Source organism: Camelina sativa, chromosome 15 (genome assembly GCF_030686135.1).
Source record: "Camelina sativa cultivar CO46 ecotype springtype chromosome 15, ASM3068613v1".
NCBI lineage: Eukaryota > Viridiplantae > Streptophyta > Magnoliopsida > Brassicales > Brassicaceae > Camelina > Camelina sativa.
This window is the reverse complement of record NC_141894.1, coordinates 31450759-31469652: the sequence shown is the minus strand read 5'-3', so window position 1 is coordinate 31469652 and position 18894 is coordinate 31450759. Positions and strand designations below refer to the sequence as shown.

The window sequence follows — 18894 nt, the reverse complement described above, 5'->3', positions numbered from 1 at the left end:
ATTGATGAAAAGCTGAAGCTAGCCACCCAGAATCTACATTAAGTCAACATAATTCCATCAATAGTAAGTTATAGATAATCACATATCAAACCTTGCGGTTCCTCGACTCTAATGGGTTAGAAAATCTTGAACCTTGTTTATGTAACGTTTTGCAGGGGCTACATGTTTACAGCATTCTGCTACACGATACGCTTGTAATGTCCCGTTGAGCGCATGCACACTCCTATAAACCGTTAAAGAGAGCTGTATGTAGCATTGTGATATCCCCTAATGTTGTGGACTAGATCACAGGGAAGGAAATCCAGCATGTAGTTTCTGTACTAGAGGCCTCCTATGGTTATTATCACACTGGTTTGTTAGCATGATTGAGTTTTTAAATAATGAATGGTATACTAGCTATTTGTATGTATTTTAGACATTCAATTACTTGAGCACTAGTGATTCTGAAAAGTGTTTTTTTGATGTCGAAAGAAGATTTCTATCGAGATGTATTACGTACAGCATTCATACAATTTGATAAAGATCGTCTCTGACAATGTGCTACGCTTCCAAAGCAAACTCCACAACATAACTGCATCCAAAATCTATGTAAACTCTATTCTATTAATGCAAAGCCTTCCTTAAATTTGGAGTTTTGTGTCAAGCAAATGTATATCAACAATATGATTCAAGAAATTCTTAAATATTAAAAGATCCTCCAATATTAATCTGGCGATTAGAGAAAATGAAAATATATAAATAAAAGGATAATTAAATTATTGATATATACTTTCGCCCAATAGATTTTACATTATTAATTTTGATATCTGCTGAAAGGGCGAGGTCGCTAAAATGCTTATTCCTTTTGATAACCATGCAATTTACTATTAATTATCTCCTAAATATAAAGAAAGTCTTGCTGGTAATATTCTTATCTGAAAATTTTACATCTCCAATCTCCAATGTCTTCCGTGAACGAAAATAAGATTCCGGATTTTGGATTTTTTTGTTCTCAATGGATCTATATTTAGGAGTTAATTAGTATTAAATAGAACAAATCATTTTATTATTGGTCAATAGATTTATTCTTAGCTCATATCTATTATATAATATACCATTTTTGTTTTTATAGATAACCGAAGACTTTATCTCTAATTGTGAAGTCTTGTGATACTTCATAACTATCTTCCATCTGCTAGAAAAAAATGAGATGAGAAATATACTCAAATGAAAGAATCTCAAATGAATACACTCAAATGGAAGAACCGACCTCTTCAGAATCAAGTACTTTTTTTTATTAATTATTAAAAACAATATTAACTAAAAACATAAATAAAAGGATAATTAAAATAATGATATTTACTTTCGCCAATCTATATATACATTTTTTGAGACATTTAACAAATAAATACTGAAGTTGGTGCCTATTTACAATCATGCCATTGACATTAATTATTAATTTGTTTTTTATTTAATTAATTAATATTAAGTTGTGATTTTGGAAAACAAGATTTGCCTTCCTAATAAAATTTCTAAAACAATAGGAACCACTCCATTTAACATTAAGTATTAAGTTTATAATTAATTTTATTAATATTAAGTTTCCAATTTTACAAAACAATAAGAATTAATTATATAAATACATACAATATTTAATTGTATGTTATTGTTCATATAATATAAAACAATAAACCTCAAACAAAATATTTTCTACACTAACTAATATATATCTATATTTGTAAGGTTGTACATTTTATAAAATATAAATTAAATATCAGTAATAGTTAATCTACAAAATAAATAATAATTTATTTTTATTAAAAAATAGTCACGCGGTGTACCGCAGGTGAATATCTAATAGATTTACATTTCTAACCCTTAATGTCTATATTTAGAAGATAATTAGGATTAAAACATTTTGCTATTCGATATGCTTGTGATGTGGATAAGATCGTTGAGCTATGCAAACTCCTATTAACCGTTAAAACTTAAAAAGAGAAAAATGTCTTAAAATTGCACTTTCAATAAGAATACTACTACATCACAATTAGTTTTCTGTACCGACAATTTTATTTTGGTTTAGCCTATGGATTGACTTTTTTTATCACACTATGTGTGAATTGTTAGCAGGATTGAGTTTTTAAAATAATTAATGGTATACTATTTCTATGTTTATTTTGATAACAATATGCTACCGCTTCCAAAGCAAATAACACTTTGGAAGTGAAGAAAGTGAAGATCGAGAATCTTTTGGTGACTAGTTTTGTAGTTGGGCGGTCTTCAAAAACATTTCGAACGTCACTTTCACTAACATAGTTATGAATTATGAGAGTTTTAGAAAGATCCAAAGTGTACCGCGGATGAATATCTAGTAGATTTACATTTCTAATCCTTGATGTCTATATTTAGAAAATAATTAGGATTAAAGCATTTTTCTATACGATATGCTTGTGATGTGTATAAGATCGTTGAGCTATGCAAACTCCTATTAACCGTTAAAACTTAAAAAGATAAAAATGTCTAAAAATTGCACTTTCAATAAGAATACTACTAGATCACAATTACAGTAAAGCCTCTATAAATTAATAATGTTGGGACCATGATATTTTATTAATTTATAGTGATATTAATTTATCTATAAATTAATAATTATTATTTTATAGTGTAAATTAATAATTATTAATTTACACATATATTTTTTAAGTTTTAAATTATTTTAAAATTTTGAATTAAAATAATTTAAACAAAATAAGATTAGACTTTCTAATGTTGTAAATTTTATGGTTTTGGAATTGAATTTGTAATATTTAGAAAACATTATTGACAATAAATTACAAGTATTATAGACAAATTCATTTATACACATACATAAATTCAAATTAATGAATAATATCAATTATCGTATTTTAATAGTCTATCAAACTATCAAAATGTAAGTATTATATATCTAGAAGTTGAATATTTCTTATAAAATTTGCTATTTTATTACATGTTATATATTTTATATCATTATAGTTTAAAAATACAACATAGCAATTATTTTACAGATATGAGCTTTAGGAGAAATATACATTAATATATATATATATATTGTAAATTTACATGATTATTAATTTATGATATTGTTGGGACTATATTTTACATGTGGATTTCTAAAAAATTATTATCTTATTATTTTATCGAATTTTGTTATTTTTTACACTGTCTCGACTCAGGACCAATAAAATTTATTAATTTATAGTGATTATTAATTTATAGAGTATTAATTATAGAGGTTTTACTGTAGTTTTCTGTACCGGCAATTTTATTTTGGTTTAGCCTATGGATTGACTTTTTATCACACCATGTGTGGTTTGATGTTGCTGCAAGAAGGAAAACATCTGGACCGATAGGTCGGCCCAATAGGCAAACACCATAAGGCAAAACGACAGAGTTTTGGGTATTAGTTTTGCTCTTCTTTGTTGTTGTCCAAATCCAAATCCTCCAGTGGCCGCCCAGACTCATCCTAGCTAGTAGCTCCATCGCCAAATCCCTAGAAAAAAATGGCGTCTATGTGCATCTCTCTCCAGCCAATCCTAAATCCCAGAGGCAGCAGACCACTACTCCACAGCCTCTCCTTCCCTAGATCGAGCACCGTCTCCATCCCCTGCCCCTCAAGGAAGAGAGCCGTGACGACACGCGCCTCATACAACCCAACGCCGGCGACGGAGCGCGTGATAGCTATCGCCTCGTACGCGCTGCCGTTCTTCAACTCGCTCCAGTACGGGAGATTCTTGTTCGCGCAGTATCCTAGACTTGGACTGCTGATGGAGCCAGTGTTCCCAATCCTGAACCTGTACAGATCCGTGCCGTACGCGAGCTTCGTGGCCTTCTTCGGACTGTACCTAGGGGTGGTGAGGAACACGAGTCTCAGTAGGTACGTGAGGTTCAACGCTATGCAAGCCGTGACGCTTGATGTGCTGCTGGCTGTTCCGGTTCTCTTGACCCGGATTCTTGATCCGGGTCAAGGAGGCGGGTTTGGGATGAAGGCTATGATGTGGGGACACACGGGTGTGTTCGTGTTCAGCTCTATGTGTTTTGTCTATGGAGTCCTGTCTTGCTTAGTCGGTAAAACACCTTACATTCCCTTTGTCGCTGATGCCGCCGGTAGACAACTCTAAAATTATTGCTCAGCTTCTCTAATATATGTTTGTTAGTTAAACTACTTATGATGATGGTGTAAGTTTTTGTTTTTGGGCTATATGAAATGTAATAAATTTGATAGCTTAGGTTCAGAAGCAATCAAGACCTGTGAGAGTAATTTGGAACACATGTATGATGAGACTGAATCATAATTTTTTCAGATCGACCAAGTGATATGAAAACAATCAAGATTATTAAATTTGTTGGCATAAACTCATCCCTGTGGGAGTTTCCTATGATGCCATAACTGAGACGATCAAACAATCCCTAAGAAATCTGATTTTGATTTTATAAAAGACCAGAGTATCCTATTTAATTACAAAGTAATGATCAAAGTGACAGTCCCAAACTCCAAATGATTTTCACTCGTCCCGAGTTCTGGTTTCCCTTGGCCAAAGATTTACTTAGCCATATATGGTTGCAATGTAACGACGTACGATAAACCAACAATTATATTCAAGAAACAAATCCTATTTCAAGATCAGAAAAATTTTGATTGTTTGATTTTTGGAACCTATGACATGTTGTGAATTATATATGAACGTCCTTGGATAGAATAATTTTGGCCTAAGAGAATACAAAATGAAGATTCACGAGAGATCACGAAACAAAGGATGTTAAGAGAAATCAGAACCGTTACTTTCGACAGTTCAAAAGACAGAATCAGCCCACATAAAGAAATAAATATTTCTTACCTTCCAAAAATCTCTTCTACATTCTGGTAATTTGCAAGATGGTTTACACAATTAAATACCGCTGATTTCGAAAATTGAAGTTCAAAATCAATTTGACGATCCGAGATAAAAGCTTATTATATACCACATACTGACATACACACATATAGAGTAGGTTTCTATGGTCTAATATTCTATAACACGACCACACACGCAAAGAAGAGAAACACAAACAAATTTTTCTATAACAACTATATACATACAACTAGGGATTGGACCCGTACGTACGTGCGGGGTTTTTCTAAAAAAATATTTTCCAAGGTTTTAGAATTGATATTTCAGAGTTCTGATTTTTGAAAAGTCATTTTTGAAGATTTTGAAGTTTATATCTTGAATGACTTGTATAATATTGAACTGTTATATTATTTTTAAAAGTTAAGAATACCAACTTATATGTGCTGATTGTTTTCAATTGATATAGATCGCAGTGTTATTGTTTTTGTTTGTATTGGTCCGATGGAAGAAAAAAAAAACAAAAACCAAAAACCGAAAAAAAACGTAACATAAAAATATCTAGATTTGGATCGGTGGATACATGCAGAGTTATATTTAAAAGACAAAGATTATTTACATAAAAATGTCAAATGATGTTACATGTATATTTTATAAAGAGAACTAATCCAAATAATTTTAACAGTTTGATCAGGGGTGTTAAATCGAATTTGGATTCGGCGTTAGTTTGAATTATTTTATCTATTTTGGAACGGGAAGTCTCTAAAATGAAATGACAATGTTTGACGATGAGTTTTTATTTTTGGTAAAGTAGAAATCTTCGACCTCAACAAAGAGACTCCGGCAAATCCGACGAAGCTCCGGCGAGTCCTGGTTCCTGAAGGATTTTGGTCAGCCACTTGCTTAACCGATCTCAGTCTCCTTAATCGATAAGTTCATTACAGCAATATATATATAGCAGTACGCCTACAGTAGTACTTTAGACTTTAGTATTAACCAATTTAAAGTAAAAACTCTTACTACTTAGACATTGACTTTGTTTTTGCCTTAACTAACGAAACCCAATAATAATTGGGTCTTGACTTGCTTCTGGCCCATCTGGCCTCTTCCTTTCTTCGTTGACAAAGTGTGGGTTGTTCTTCTCTTCGTGTTCCTCCTCTTCGCTTCTTCTTCTTTCAATGATTGATCAAAGATTGATTATTCTTACTAACTCTCTTGCTTGATTCTCTTGCACAAGATTGATCAAAGATGATAATCCAACAGTTCCTACTCCGAGCCTTTACCGGCACCTCTTATGCGGACTGGATCTGGTGCTTCTCAAGATAAGTCTCAGGCTCCCACCATTGTCGCCACCACTCAAAGGTACTGCTTGTAATCTGAGCATACACAACCCTTTTTTCGATTTTTCTTTGTAATTGATCCTTCAACTTCAACTCTATTTCCCATTAATTTCTTCCATTCAAAGATTCAAGTTTTGCCTTTTCGTTTTGTACAAATTCGGGTATTTCTATTTACGTTTTCTTTGTTATTGATCCTTCAAAGTTTTATCATTGAGTTATTTATCTTCAAAGTTAAGAGTAGCAGCCTTAAAACCAAATTCCTCTTCAGATTTCTCCAAGCTATTGGTTGAACATACAACTTCTGAGAGGTGAATGATTGTTCGGTTGCCTCACCATTAGAAGCGTAGACACATTAGTCTCTTGTAAATAAGTCAAGGCGAGTGAAACCTGATATTAGACAAAATTCAGTTATACATAAACCACAGTAGCTTCTACCACAATGATCATATCACCAGAGAATATAAGATTGTATTAGAACCTGATCACCATGGTATTGGATTCATTAATTTCAGCTGAATCATCAATGACTTTAATAGTATTCCAAATTTGTCCATACTTTAATAGTAATCCAAGTTAATTTCAGCTGGTAGAAGGCCATACTTTAATAGTATCTTGGAAACCTTGTAGGAGTCCTTCCCATCCCACAAAATTTATCTTTCCACACACACCAAGTAAAGATAGGTCTTGCCAATCATATTATTGATTGGTTATGGTAAATTTTCATGGTCAGTAACCTGTTAAGAATATAAGATGTGATTAGGAACTTATTTCGATTATATAAGAAGATAAAGCTTTAAATATAATAGGACCTTATCAAGTGATTCGCACTTGGTCTCTTTGATCATCACATCATCTGAAACATGCTGAGTTGTTGTTTTTAACAGTGCCATGAATCATGGTTCCTGCAAAGTGCATATAAACATACTAATAAACTAATGAAAACAAATATCATAAATAAAACAAACTATTAATATAAGCTTACCGAAACATCAAAAAAATCATTTCTATGGTTTCTCTAGAGTATGAATGACATATTTTGTTCACGGTTTAAATTGCAGGAAGTGCAGCCATTTCCGTTTGAAACCGTAAACAAAGTGAAGAAAGTATGAAGGTACTATGATCCAGCCTTCATGAATAGCATGTATTTATAGCATTTAATGATTAAGTAGGTAATTAAATCTTTACCATATATATATTTTGATTTGAATCAGTTAAGGATAAAATTTTCGTAGAATTCCTAATTGTTTGCAATGAATTGAGGAACAATACATTTTGTATGATATTAAGAATATTTTCAAATGACTGTTATCTTTTCATTTGGGAAATCAATTATTGATATATTTGGTATGATATTTTTTGGTAAATGTTTGCGCAAGATTTAATATTGATCGGTTTAGTTTTATTGTTAAGGTTTTAGACTTGTTATTGTTAATATTTCATATATATCAATTTTTTTTTCCGACGACCGTTTTTAATATAATTATGATTGTATTTCAAGACTGGTTAGTTGCTACAAATGGTATATTTTGAATATTAAGATTTTAGGGGGTTTTAATGTCAAAGTGTGTTGATATGGTTGGTTCCTAATTCTCTGTAAATACTGATTTACAGTAGTATAATAAATTAGCATAATTATCTCCCTAATTTATTATTGTGTCCCATCACAGATATTAATTATTAATTATTGTATTTCAAGATTGGTTTGTTGCCATAAATGGCATTTTGCGAATATTCAGATTTATGGAAGATTTTAATGGCAAGTATATCAATTAATTTGTTACAGTCAATTTATTTATGTCGCATGATATACTCGTAGATTTGATCTCATATGATTGATTTGTATTTGTTAACGTGAATTACGTCCTAATCATAACATTAGAATTTGTTATCTTACTCTTTCTTTTTTTAGTATCTACATATAAAGGGTAGCCCAACACGTTTTGATACATTTCATATAATATTGAATTGGGCCTGTGTAAAGGGTAGCCCAACACGTTTGGATACATTTCATATAATTGTTTTATCGTACAGAATAGAAAACATAAAGAGATCGTAGTGCATTAAATGCTTCCCAACCCAAGAACTTCCGGATCGGGTATATATTGGATCCGCGTGCTTTTCAATTTTTTTTTAATACAAAGCTACCCTTTATAATGTTTTTTTGTTTGTTCTATTTGTAATGGCATTTCATGTAATAATCTCCAACTTTATATCTATTTAGTGAGAAATGCTTCCCTTTTAATAGTATAGATGGCAAACAAGAATACGCTCATGATGACTTCTCTTGTTCTCATCCTTTTGATCTCTGGTAAATCTTTTACAAACAAAATAAGTTTTCTTGTTCATATATTTAACTTTTTATGTATGAACTTTAAGAAATTATTTTACCAAGAATTCGAATGTGTATGCAATGTATGTTAACCAGCGTGAGCTTTTTGGGCTATGAATGTAATAATTTTCGTAGGTTCAGAGGCAAGACCTGAAATATACGATCGGATGTGTCCTGGAGTATGTGGATCTTTTGTTAAACCCGACTGCAATGGACTTTGCCATCAGTTAGGGTTTCCTGCTGGAGGATATTGTAAACCAAACAACACTTGTTGCTGCAAAGAAGAAAACCTCTTCACCTCTTGATGATGAGGTTCCAGCTACTACTGCTTGATTGTTATTTGTTCTTTTTTTTTTCCTTACTAGCTAATGACATTTCTCTAGAGTCTAGAATAATAAAATAAAATTTTGAAATTTGCGATGTGATCGAGGTTGACAAATAGTTTATGTTTTCCTATTTGGATGATATAAGCAGATCACGTAAGTGATGATAGAAACATATTATGTTTAGACAAACCTTAAACTTTGATATGTTTGATTCTACTTAAATGGTTAATTTACGGGAACGTAGTCTGGAAGTACTAATTTATAGAACACATGAGTGCGGTTGAATCATTATGATGCGCATAATTTCTATAAATCTACCTTTTTATTCCCCCAAAATGTACACACAATTTCCATGCATTTTCTACTGCGACGATTCCTACGATATAAAGAAATCTGATAGCACCACAAATTGTAATGATTAGTTTTACTAAGACCAAACTATTACAAAAGTGATGATCAAAGTGACAATCTCAACTCCGAATCTAGCTCTTGATTTTCACTTTCCTTCCAAAAATGTTCATTCCAATTACTAGATTTTCACTTTCCTTCCAAAGAAATGCTAGAAATTCCAAAGAACACAACGTGTAGTACGTCCAAATGTCTCTGTTTTAGCTACTTTTTTTGGAACTTTCCAAACGTAATGTGCTCTTGGTCACTTGGTGCAATATTTTTGTTGTAGGTGTGACTTGTTTTAGGAGACATCTTGTTGTTGTAACAGGATTCCAAGATTCTTGGTCGTCTGATGTATGAAATGGCATGTGTTGTTTATAAAAAAAAATCCATCTACGACTTGTAAAACTTTTACATAATGTCAACCATCATTTAGCCATTACATAACTACATTGACCCATACATGGTCACAATGAAAGACCTACGATAAACCAAGATTATAATAATGAAGAAACAAATCCTATACCAAAATAAGAAAAATTGGTTGGCTCATTTTTGGAACTAATGACATGTGAATGAACGTGGGTTTACTAACAATTCGACCCCTTAGTTAAAGATTTGATCATGTGACACATATATGTTTGAGGGTATATATAGAGATTGTAGCTCGTGTAAGAAACGCATGGTGATGTTTGCTTTCTGAGAAGGTTGGCTCTCCAAGATACCGTGGCTTGGGTTCCGACTGTTTGAACCAAACAAAAAGTTATTTTTTAGACACAACAATATATATAAGTTATATGGGTGATGAAGTGTTGACTGACGAGTGACGATTCATTATTTTTGTAGCTATGACTTCGAATTCGAAGACGTGGCCTGCATTCGTTAGCTTTTTGGTCTGGTTTTGCAATCATTAAATTTTTAAATAATGAATGGTATACTGTTTCTATGGTTTTTAGACATTTCATTTTTTCTTACCGTTTTATATATTTACTTGGGCTTTTTGTTTTTGAAAAATGACTTTGATAGAAAGTTTCTATCATAATGTTTTTGAAAGCTATTACGTAAACTATTCTTAATAACAGCTTGGATAGGCCCCAGTCTACTCGTCCAGTCGTCCTTGGATAGAGAGATATTTGGACTAAGAGAATAAATACTGATGGCAAAAGATATCAGAATCTTGAATTTCGAAAGAAAGAATCAGCCACAAAGAAAGAGTATTTATTTACAAAATCTCTTCTACATTTTGGTAATTTGCACAATTAAATACCGCTAATTTCGAACTGAAATTCAAAATCAATACGAGGATTTGAGATAAACGCTTATACACACACACATATATATAGATATATATCTCTCTATATATAGAGTAGGTTTTATATGGTTTAATTTTCTATAACACGACTAAGACACGCAAAGAAGAGAAACACAAACAATTTTTTAAAAATATAATGGCAAGCAAGAATACGCTCATGATGATTTCTCTTGTTCTCATCCTTTTGATTTCAGGTAATCTTTTACAATTAACAAAATAAGTTTTCTTGGTCATATATTTAATTTTGTTATGTATGAACTTTAAGAAATTATTTTACCAAGAATTCGAATGTGTATGCAATGTATGTTAACCAGTGCGAGTTTTTTTTTGGCTATGAATGTAATAAATATTCGCAGGTTCAGAGGCAAGACCTGAAATATACAATCGGATGTGTCCTGGAGTATGTGGATCTTTTGTTAACCCGACTGCAATGGACTTTGCCATCAGTTAGGGTTTCCTGCTGGAGGATATTGTAAACCAAACAACACTTGTTGCTGCAAAGAAGAAAACCTCTTCACCTCTTGATGATGAGGTTCCAGCTACTGCTTGATTGTTAATTATTTCTTTTTTTTTTCCTTACTAATGTCATTTTACTCGAGTTTAGAATAATGAAATAAAACTTTGAAATTTGCGATGTGATGCTCACAAATAGTTTATGTTTTTCTTTATTTGGTAAGCTATAATATAAGCATACCGTATTATGTTTAGACGAACCTTAAACCTTGATATGTTTAATTCTACTGAAATTTACCATAAAATGGTTACTTTACGGGGTAGTCTGGAAGTACTAATTTATAGAACACATGAGTGAGATAAAATCAGTTGCCCAAGAAAAAAAAAAGAGTGAGATAAAATCATTGTGTTGCATCAGAAGCATACATTTCTTCTATAAATCTACCTTTAATTCTCTCTCTCTCTCTCTCTCTCTCTCTCTCCCCCCCCCCCCCCCCCCCCAAATATACAAACAATCTCCATTTCTTTTAAACATCTTCTACTGAGACGATCAAACAATCCCTACGATATAAAGACTACAAATTGAAATGATTCCGCTTCTTTTTTATTTTATAAAGACCAAACTATTACAAAAATAATGATCAAAGTGACAATCTCAACTCCAAATCTAGCTCTTGATTTTCACTCGATCCCGAGTTTTGGTTTCCCGATCCCAAAGATTTACTTCGCCTTGTCGAACTTGGATCCTACATATTTAGACAATTCTTTTTTTTGTTATTACTAGAATCACTTATATACAAATCCATTAACACTTTAAATCATGTCAATCATCATTTAACCATGACATAACTACATTGACCAATATATATACATATGGCTACCATGAACGACGTATAATGAACCAAAAAACATAATGAAAGTAAAATAAATTCTATGTCAACTTTCAAGATAAGAGAAATTGATCGGTTAATTTTTTGAACTAATGACATTGACATGTGAATGAACGTGTATACTAGCTACCAATTCGACCCCTTAATCAGTTGAAGATTTGATCATGTGACACACTATTACTAATTTTGACACATATGCTGCATATATGTTTGAGGGTATAGAGAAAGTACATCGTGTAAGAAACGTCTGGTGATGTTTGGTTCGAAAGAATGTTGGCTCTCCAAGATGCCGTGGCTTGGGTTCCAACTATTTGAACAAAAAACAAAAATGAAGTTATTTTTAGGAAAATACAAATTAAAACTTATAACACATACACCTACACATATAAGTGATTATGTACGTACCTCATGTTTGCTCTTTCGTATTGATCTCTGTGTACTCCCATCTGCAAAGAGCAGAAATAATAAACCGTTAGTAGTTGATATTTTTGGTTTACATTATAGTTTTTTTTTTTTTTTTTTTATAATCGTTTGAAATGAGTTTTGTGAAACATGGAAAAATGATCGGCCAAATCTTGTTGAATATTTCCCTATGTGATATTCACATTAAAAAGTAAATAGTTACCTAAACTAATCATATTAGCTAGGGAGTTAAGTACTTTATTCTTCTTCATATACCCCAACCCTACATATGTTGCTGAATATAACAAAATTAAATATCATCTCTACAAAAGGCACACATATACAGCATTAAAGGGAAAGCAATTATACCATCATGTTTGGATAGAAACCGTAAGGAGACGAAGATTGTGATGGTGATGATGATGGTATGGATGAATATCCTTGCATCCTCACATCCTCCTATATATCAATTTACATACGAAGTTTTAATTAATATAAAACGTATATATACACTTGAAAATTATGGAATTAGATCGATAACTATACAAATTCAGTAAATTAATCTATTTCATAAATTTTATGAAGTGCAGATCTTAAGAAATGTGTGGAAACTGCCCTCGTGAGCTTTACAACAACATAAGGTACAAGTTATACGAGATCTATTGTAAATAGAATTTCAACTGACTAATTCCATATCCTTAACTGAACCCAAAGAAAAAGAAGTCTACTTATGATTAAGTGGTCAAACATCAAAAGGCCACGGGACAATGAATAAAAACTTGGTCGGCTTTTGTAAAAGGATCTGATGATCAGATAAAAGCAAAACCTACTATGTCAACCAACTTATGGGGTCTTAATTAGTGGACGTTTAATGGCTCATATCTATGTTCCTGTTAACCCAACCAGTGGTTGTCTTAAACTTTGAAACTTCTACGTGTCGGATCGGAATCTCTTGGTTATATTAAGTAGAGACTGTATATGTTACCTGAGGATACAAAGAAGGGTTATAATTGTTGAAGCTATTGCAACTAATTTCGCCGTGTAATCTAATCTTCTCCAATTGTGCTACTCCGAGACCTCTCTGTGGCTGCTTGGGCTTCTCTGAGCCATTCTTTTTCCCTCTTCTTGTCGTCGGAGAAGAAGAAGACGACGTTGGAGACGATGAAGATGGCGAAGATCCTCCCATGTTTGGTCTACCAAAGAAACTACTTCCCATGTTTCCTAGCTTGATCGTCTTAAAGGACACCGGAAGATCAAGAAAACTAGAAAGAGAGAGTCTTCTCTATGGAGAGAAAGAGAGAAATGATTTGTCTTTGCTTTGAGCTAAGAAATTAGAGAGATCTCTTACATGGTGAATTGGTGATCTCATTTTTTTATAAGCTTTCTAAAAAATAATTTTATTTTAAATTTAGAAAATAAAATAAAAAAACCCTTAGTATAACTACTGCATCGCTGGATCAGATTGTGTCCAGATTTCAATAGATACGCCACGCACACAAATACATTACATTACGTAGATTTTATGCCCTTATTTTGATTTTGCAACTTTCTTTTTATTTTATTCTTAATTAGTTTACAATTTAATTAATTACAATGATTGTGCAATAAAATAATTTGGATGATTAGCTTAATTTTCTTAACTATTTCTCGGTTTTGGATGACTTCTAACACAAAAGACTTCAATGTTGATTCGATCTAAATTATTCAGCTCTCCTTGTCTTTGATATAATTATTATTCATGCTCTAATCGAGAAACTCATATTATATTATATAAAATCGGACTTATTAAACTAATATTTCATATTGACCCACATAACGAATATAGTTAGATTGTTATTATAATATTTTCGTATATTATTGACCATTATAATAGATAATCGATGTTGAATTCCGATGCTAATATATACACACATATGTATTTGATTAATTTTGATATGGTTTATAATCCACGTTGTATACTATTTTCGATTTTTTGTTTGTTTGAAAAAACTATTTTTCGATTTTTTTCATCTTCATATTATTACAGTTATTTCATACTAAATCGAACTCATATCCAAAAAATAGAAGATCATACCAAAAAATTAACTGCCAGCAAATATATATCACAGCATTTCAAAACATTTTTCATAAAGGCTTACTAATAATAAGAACAGGAAATAATTAAACTTGTTAGTATATAAAATATTATATTGTACTGTATAACACATAATGTGATAATGTCTTAAATGCACTTATTTTTCTGTCAACACTTATTTATTACTATAATACAAGGATATTTTGTTATGTTGAGATACAATCCACGTCCCACATTTGAAGAATAAGGAAACTATCATTAATATATAAAAGGTTAGGATCAATCTACTAATTGCCAATTGGTTTTTAGTTAGAAGCCCAAGATAAGCCCAAATTTAACATATGGGGGCTCGAAAAAAGGTTTATTATCGGTCCAAGTGAGATCGGTTCGAGATGGAGTTATCATCTAGAGGAGGCATGTTAATATCCCACATGTGGTACTTGGTTTGAAAGAAAGATTGTTGAGATACAATCTAAGTTCCACATCTGAAGAATAAAGAAACTATCATTAATATATAAAGGGTTATGATCAATCTACTAATTGTCAATTGGTTTTTAGTTAGAAGCCCAAGATAAGTCTAAATTTAACATATTAGATTCTTATTTTAATTTGTAGATTCAATATTCAAAGACCATATTTAAAAAAAAAAACTAATTAACCAGATAACTATATATCTCATGATCTAATAATGATACTATATATGTATTTATAAGAAAGTGGTACATGAGGTCAAAAAAAAAGAAAGTGGTACATGAGAAAATGGTATTTATGGGTTTTTATATGTACACTATACAGTATATATATATATATATGTAGTATAGTGTGTTTAACGAATTAAGGAAATAACCATCCATCGTCATTGAGTTGATTTACGCATGATTGGATTGGCAGCATTGGCTTACAATTTGTCTTGTATTTTATAAATTTTTTATATCTAAGTTCTTATTTGCTGTGTTGTGTCAGGCCAATCAGTTATGCAAATGCAAGACATGTGAACAAGTTCAGTTACCATTTAAAAAATCATGGTTTTTCTGAAATTATATCCTTGCAAGTTGCAATGAATTAAAAAAACAGATACATTTAGTATAATTTTTAATTTATGTATTCATTTACAAGCAAATAAACTCCTTCCTTTTTTTGAGGAAAAATCAAAATAATAAACTCCTGTTACAAAAGTCAAGATTTTACGTATGAAAGTGAAAATGGAGCCCAATTGTCATTATAACTCACAGTAATATTTGTCTCAATTTTTATCTATAAATACCAATGTATTCGTTCATATGAAATATACATTATTACGAATGCAAGAGAACGCATGTAAATTCCTTTCCTTCTCCTACTCTTCTCATTACATATATATATAGATATATATTACAAAATTCATCATATATTTATTACTTAAATAAAACACGTTATCAGCACAATCACTCTGCCAAGTTCACGACCACTTTATCAAGATGATATTTATTATTACAGGAGCGCGGCTCTGCCGCCCCATGGCATTTTAATGCATAATGATTTATTTACTGCTTTGATTTATTTTTCTATTATGGATGACTTTAGTCACCATAATTTAATTATAGTTTTTATGGATGACTTTAATCACCATAACATATTTATTGCTTTTATTTATGATTTAATTTACTGCTTTAACTGTTTAACATGGATGATTAAAAGTCACCATATTTTATTTATTGTTCTAATTTATTACTTTAACATGGATGATTAAAAGTCACCATCTTTTATTTATTGTTCTAATTTATTGATTTAAACATGGATGATTTAAATCACCATAATTTACTTACTGTTTTTTTTATTGCTTTAATTTATCATGGATGATTTAATCACCATATAATTATCATTTTATTATTTTTATAAAAGGAGGCTCTGCCACCTAAATATATATACATATATATAATTTTATACTTTTAACTAATACATATTATTGTAGATCAATTATATGAAAATTTTCTTAGAAAATAATTTGATTTATTATTTTAAGTCTCAACGGTCACAAATGAAAAAAATTAAATAAATTTTATTCTCACTTTTCAAACGGCTACTTAAACGGCTAATGAACAGTGAAATTAATCTATATATACACTCATTTTTACTCATCTATTTCTCTCAAATTTTTCATCTCTTTCAAAAATCTTCCTAAGAAATTAATTAGTTTTACTAGGAAAAATGATTCATCCATTCTTAGTTTTTGTAATAGGTTTTATAATTGTTGCTATTTACGGTTTACTCTTTGGAGAGTTTTCTCCCGAAGAATTTTTGATGGTTCTTATTTTATTTTTTTATGTAATTGTGTTTCTTGTAATTGCGCTACTTATGCAAGCACCTCCTATGTTTTAAAATTAAAATAAATGAAATCTCTAATTATGTTTTTATGATTTTATTTTATAGAAAGAAAGAAAAACAAAATGGCAAACATCGAGAAGCTCCAATTCCCGGCCTTAGATATCACTGGAGCTAACTTCATATCTTGGACTACCAATGTCGAATTACATCTACAGTCTTATGGGTTAACTGAAACCATAAAAGATAATAATAAATCGACGGACCAAGAAAAGGCAAAATCGGTGATCTTTCTTAGAAGACACCTTGATGAAAATGTCATATATGATTATGCACACATGAGAGATCCCAAAGAGTTGTGGAAGTCCCTGAAGGATCGATTTGATCATCAAAGGGACATAACTCTCCCACTTGCTCGGGATGAATGGCAAAGTCTAAGATTCCAAGACTTTGACAAGGTGATGAATTACAATTCAGCCATGTTGGGAATTGTCGCTAAGCTAAGATATTGTGGTGAAACCATCACTGAATCTCAGATGCTTGAGAAAACGTACACCACGTTTCACAAGAATCACATCACTCTGCAGCAACAATATAGGTTGCGTGGATACACCAAATTCTCAGATTTGATTGTGGCGCTCTTAATAGCTGAAAAGAATAATGAGCTCCTCATCAAGAATCACATGTCTCGACCCACCGGATCAAAAGCATTTCCTGAGGTTAATGCATTGGATGTTAAAAATCCGGTGAGAGAAAATAGAGCTTTTCGAGGACGCGGTCGTCAAAACTATCGCGGACGCGGGAGAAGCTATAACCCTCAAAGCAGGAAGTCATACCAATGGATTCGCTCTGAACAGAGTCCGAAAGGAAAAGAAATCCAAGCAAATACCACCCAGAAACGTGAGAGTGCTTGTTTCAGATGTGGCACTAAGGGACATTGGTCTCAGGTATGCCGAACCCCTGCACATCTTTGTGCTCTGTACAAAGAATCCGCTAAGGGAAAAGGAAAGGAAGTGAACCTTGCGGAACATTCTGAGGGTACAACCCACCTTGAGGCTGCTGACTTCGCAAATGATCCTGATGAGGATGTCCTTGCAGAAAACTGAAATGCTTGTCTTATGAAACTCGAATTTCCGACAATTATGCCATAAATAAGTCGATGTTTGTTTGAAATTTCCCATATTTGTGTGCTTCTATTACCTATCTTGTATAATTATTGTGTGCTTTATGAATAAATTTGTTTTCAATTTCTATTAACCGATTATATTTATTTCACACAGAACCAAATGGATCACATTACAAGTGGAACATTATCTAAGACAAATCATGGAGACATTTGCATACCAGATAGTGGAACAACGCACACTATTCTGAAACATAACAAATATTTCTCCGATCTGAAATCAACAAAGGTTATTGTTAATACAATATCAGGTCCCACCGACTTAATTGAAGGGACTGGTAAAGCAAATTTTGCATTACCTAACGGGACCAAGTTTTCAATAAACAATGCATTATTTTCTCCAAATTCAAAGAGGAATTTGTTGAGTTTTAAAGACATATACCTTCAGGGATATGACACTCAGTCTGCAACTGAGAATGGAAAGAAGTTCATGTACATTACTTCTGAAAAATCGGGGAAAATACATGTGTTGGAAAAATTACCAAGACTCCCGTCAGGTTTGCACCATACATACATAAATTCAATAGAATCACACCTTGTGATCAAAAGAAATCAAAATGATTTCACATTGTGGCATGATCGCCTTGGTCACCCAGGCACCACAATGATGCGAAAAATTATAGAGAGCTCACATGGACATTCACTGAAACCCCAAGAGATTTATCAGGGGAATAAAATGACATGTGTTGCATGTTCTCTAGGAAAACTGATTATAAGGCCATCGCCAACCAAAATCGATAAAGAATTACCAAAGTTTCTTGAACGAATTCAAGGTGACATTTGTGGACCTATACACCCACCATGTGGACCATTCTATTATTTCATGGTAATGATAGACGCGTCTAGTAGATGGTCACATGTTTGTTTGTTATCATCTCGAAATATGGCATTTGCGAGATTTCTGACTCAGATAATCAAACTAAGAGCTCAGTTTCCTGATTATCCAATTAAAGGAGTTAGATTAGATAACGCTGGTGAATTCACGTCCCAAGCATTCAATGATTATTGTATGGTAACAAGGATCAATGTTGAACACCCTGTTGCCCA

The 18894-nt window shown here is 31.9% G+C and overlaps 3 protein-coding genes and 1 long non-coding RNA gene across 11 annotated transcripts; 3 read left to right on the top strand and 1 right to left on the bottom strand.

Annotated features, from left to right (window-relative positions):
* Positions 1–3287: 3287 nt before the first annotated feature.
* Positions 3288–4360, top strand: LOC104747931 (protein TIC 20-II, chloroplastic). The gene has a single exon (XM_010469639.3). The coding sequence runs from the start codon at positions 3522–3524 to the stop codon at positions 4137–4139; it is 618 nt and encodes a 205-aa protein (XP_010467941.1). The 5' UTR covers positions 3288–3521; the 3' UTR covers positions 4140–4360.
* Positions 4361–5943: 1583 nt separating this feature from the next.
* On the top strand, positions 5944–8929 carry LOC104747930 (uncharacterized). 8 transcript variants are annotated; one of them, XR_015582790.1, is made up of 5 exons: positions 5944–6209; positions 7246–7298; positions 8224–8282; positions 8438–8495; positions 8652–8929. It is a non-coding gene; the product is annotated as an uncharacterized LOC104747930 (long non-coding RNA). The 8 variants fall into 8 exon arrangements; XR_015582786.1 differs by having other exon boundaries at positions 8219–8282; XR_015582787.1 differs by having other exon boundaries at positions 8219–8282; positions 8433–8495.
* A 2437-nt stretch (positions 8930–11366) lies between these two features.
* LOC104747929 (protein SPEAR1-like) lies at positions 11367–13786 on the bottom strand. The gene is made up of 5 exons (XM_010469638.2): positions 13275–13786; positions 12659–12748; positions 12293–12333; positions 12119–12194; positions 11367–11743 (listed from the first exon to the last, which is right to left on the bottom strand). The coding sequence occupies exons 1-5, from the start codon at positions 13503–13505 to the stop codon at positions 11639–11641; spliced, it is 543 nt and encodes a 180-aa protein (XP_010467940.1). The 5' UTR covers positions 13506–13786; the 3' UTR covers positions 11367–11638.
* A 1864-nt stretch (positions 13787–15650) lies between these two features.
* On the top strand, positions 15651–17912 carry LOC147927395 (uncharacterized). The gene is made up of 2 exons (XM_087489487.1): positions 15651–15680; positions 16773–17912. The coding sequence occupies exon 2, from the start codon at positions 16790–16792 to the stop codon at positions 17768–17770; it is 981 nt and encodes a 326-aa protein (XP_087345613.1). The 5' UTR covers positions 15651–15680; positions 16773–16789; the 3' UTR covers positions 17771–17912.
* Positions 17913–18894: the final 982 nt, after the last annotated feature.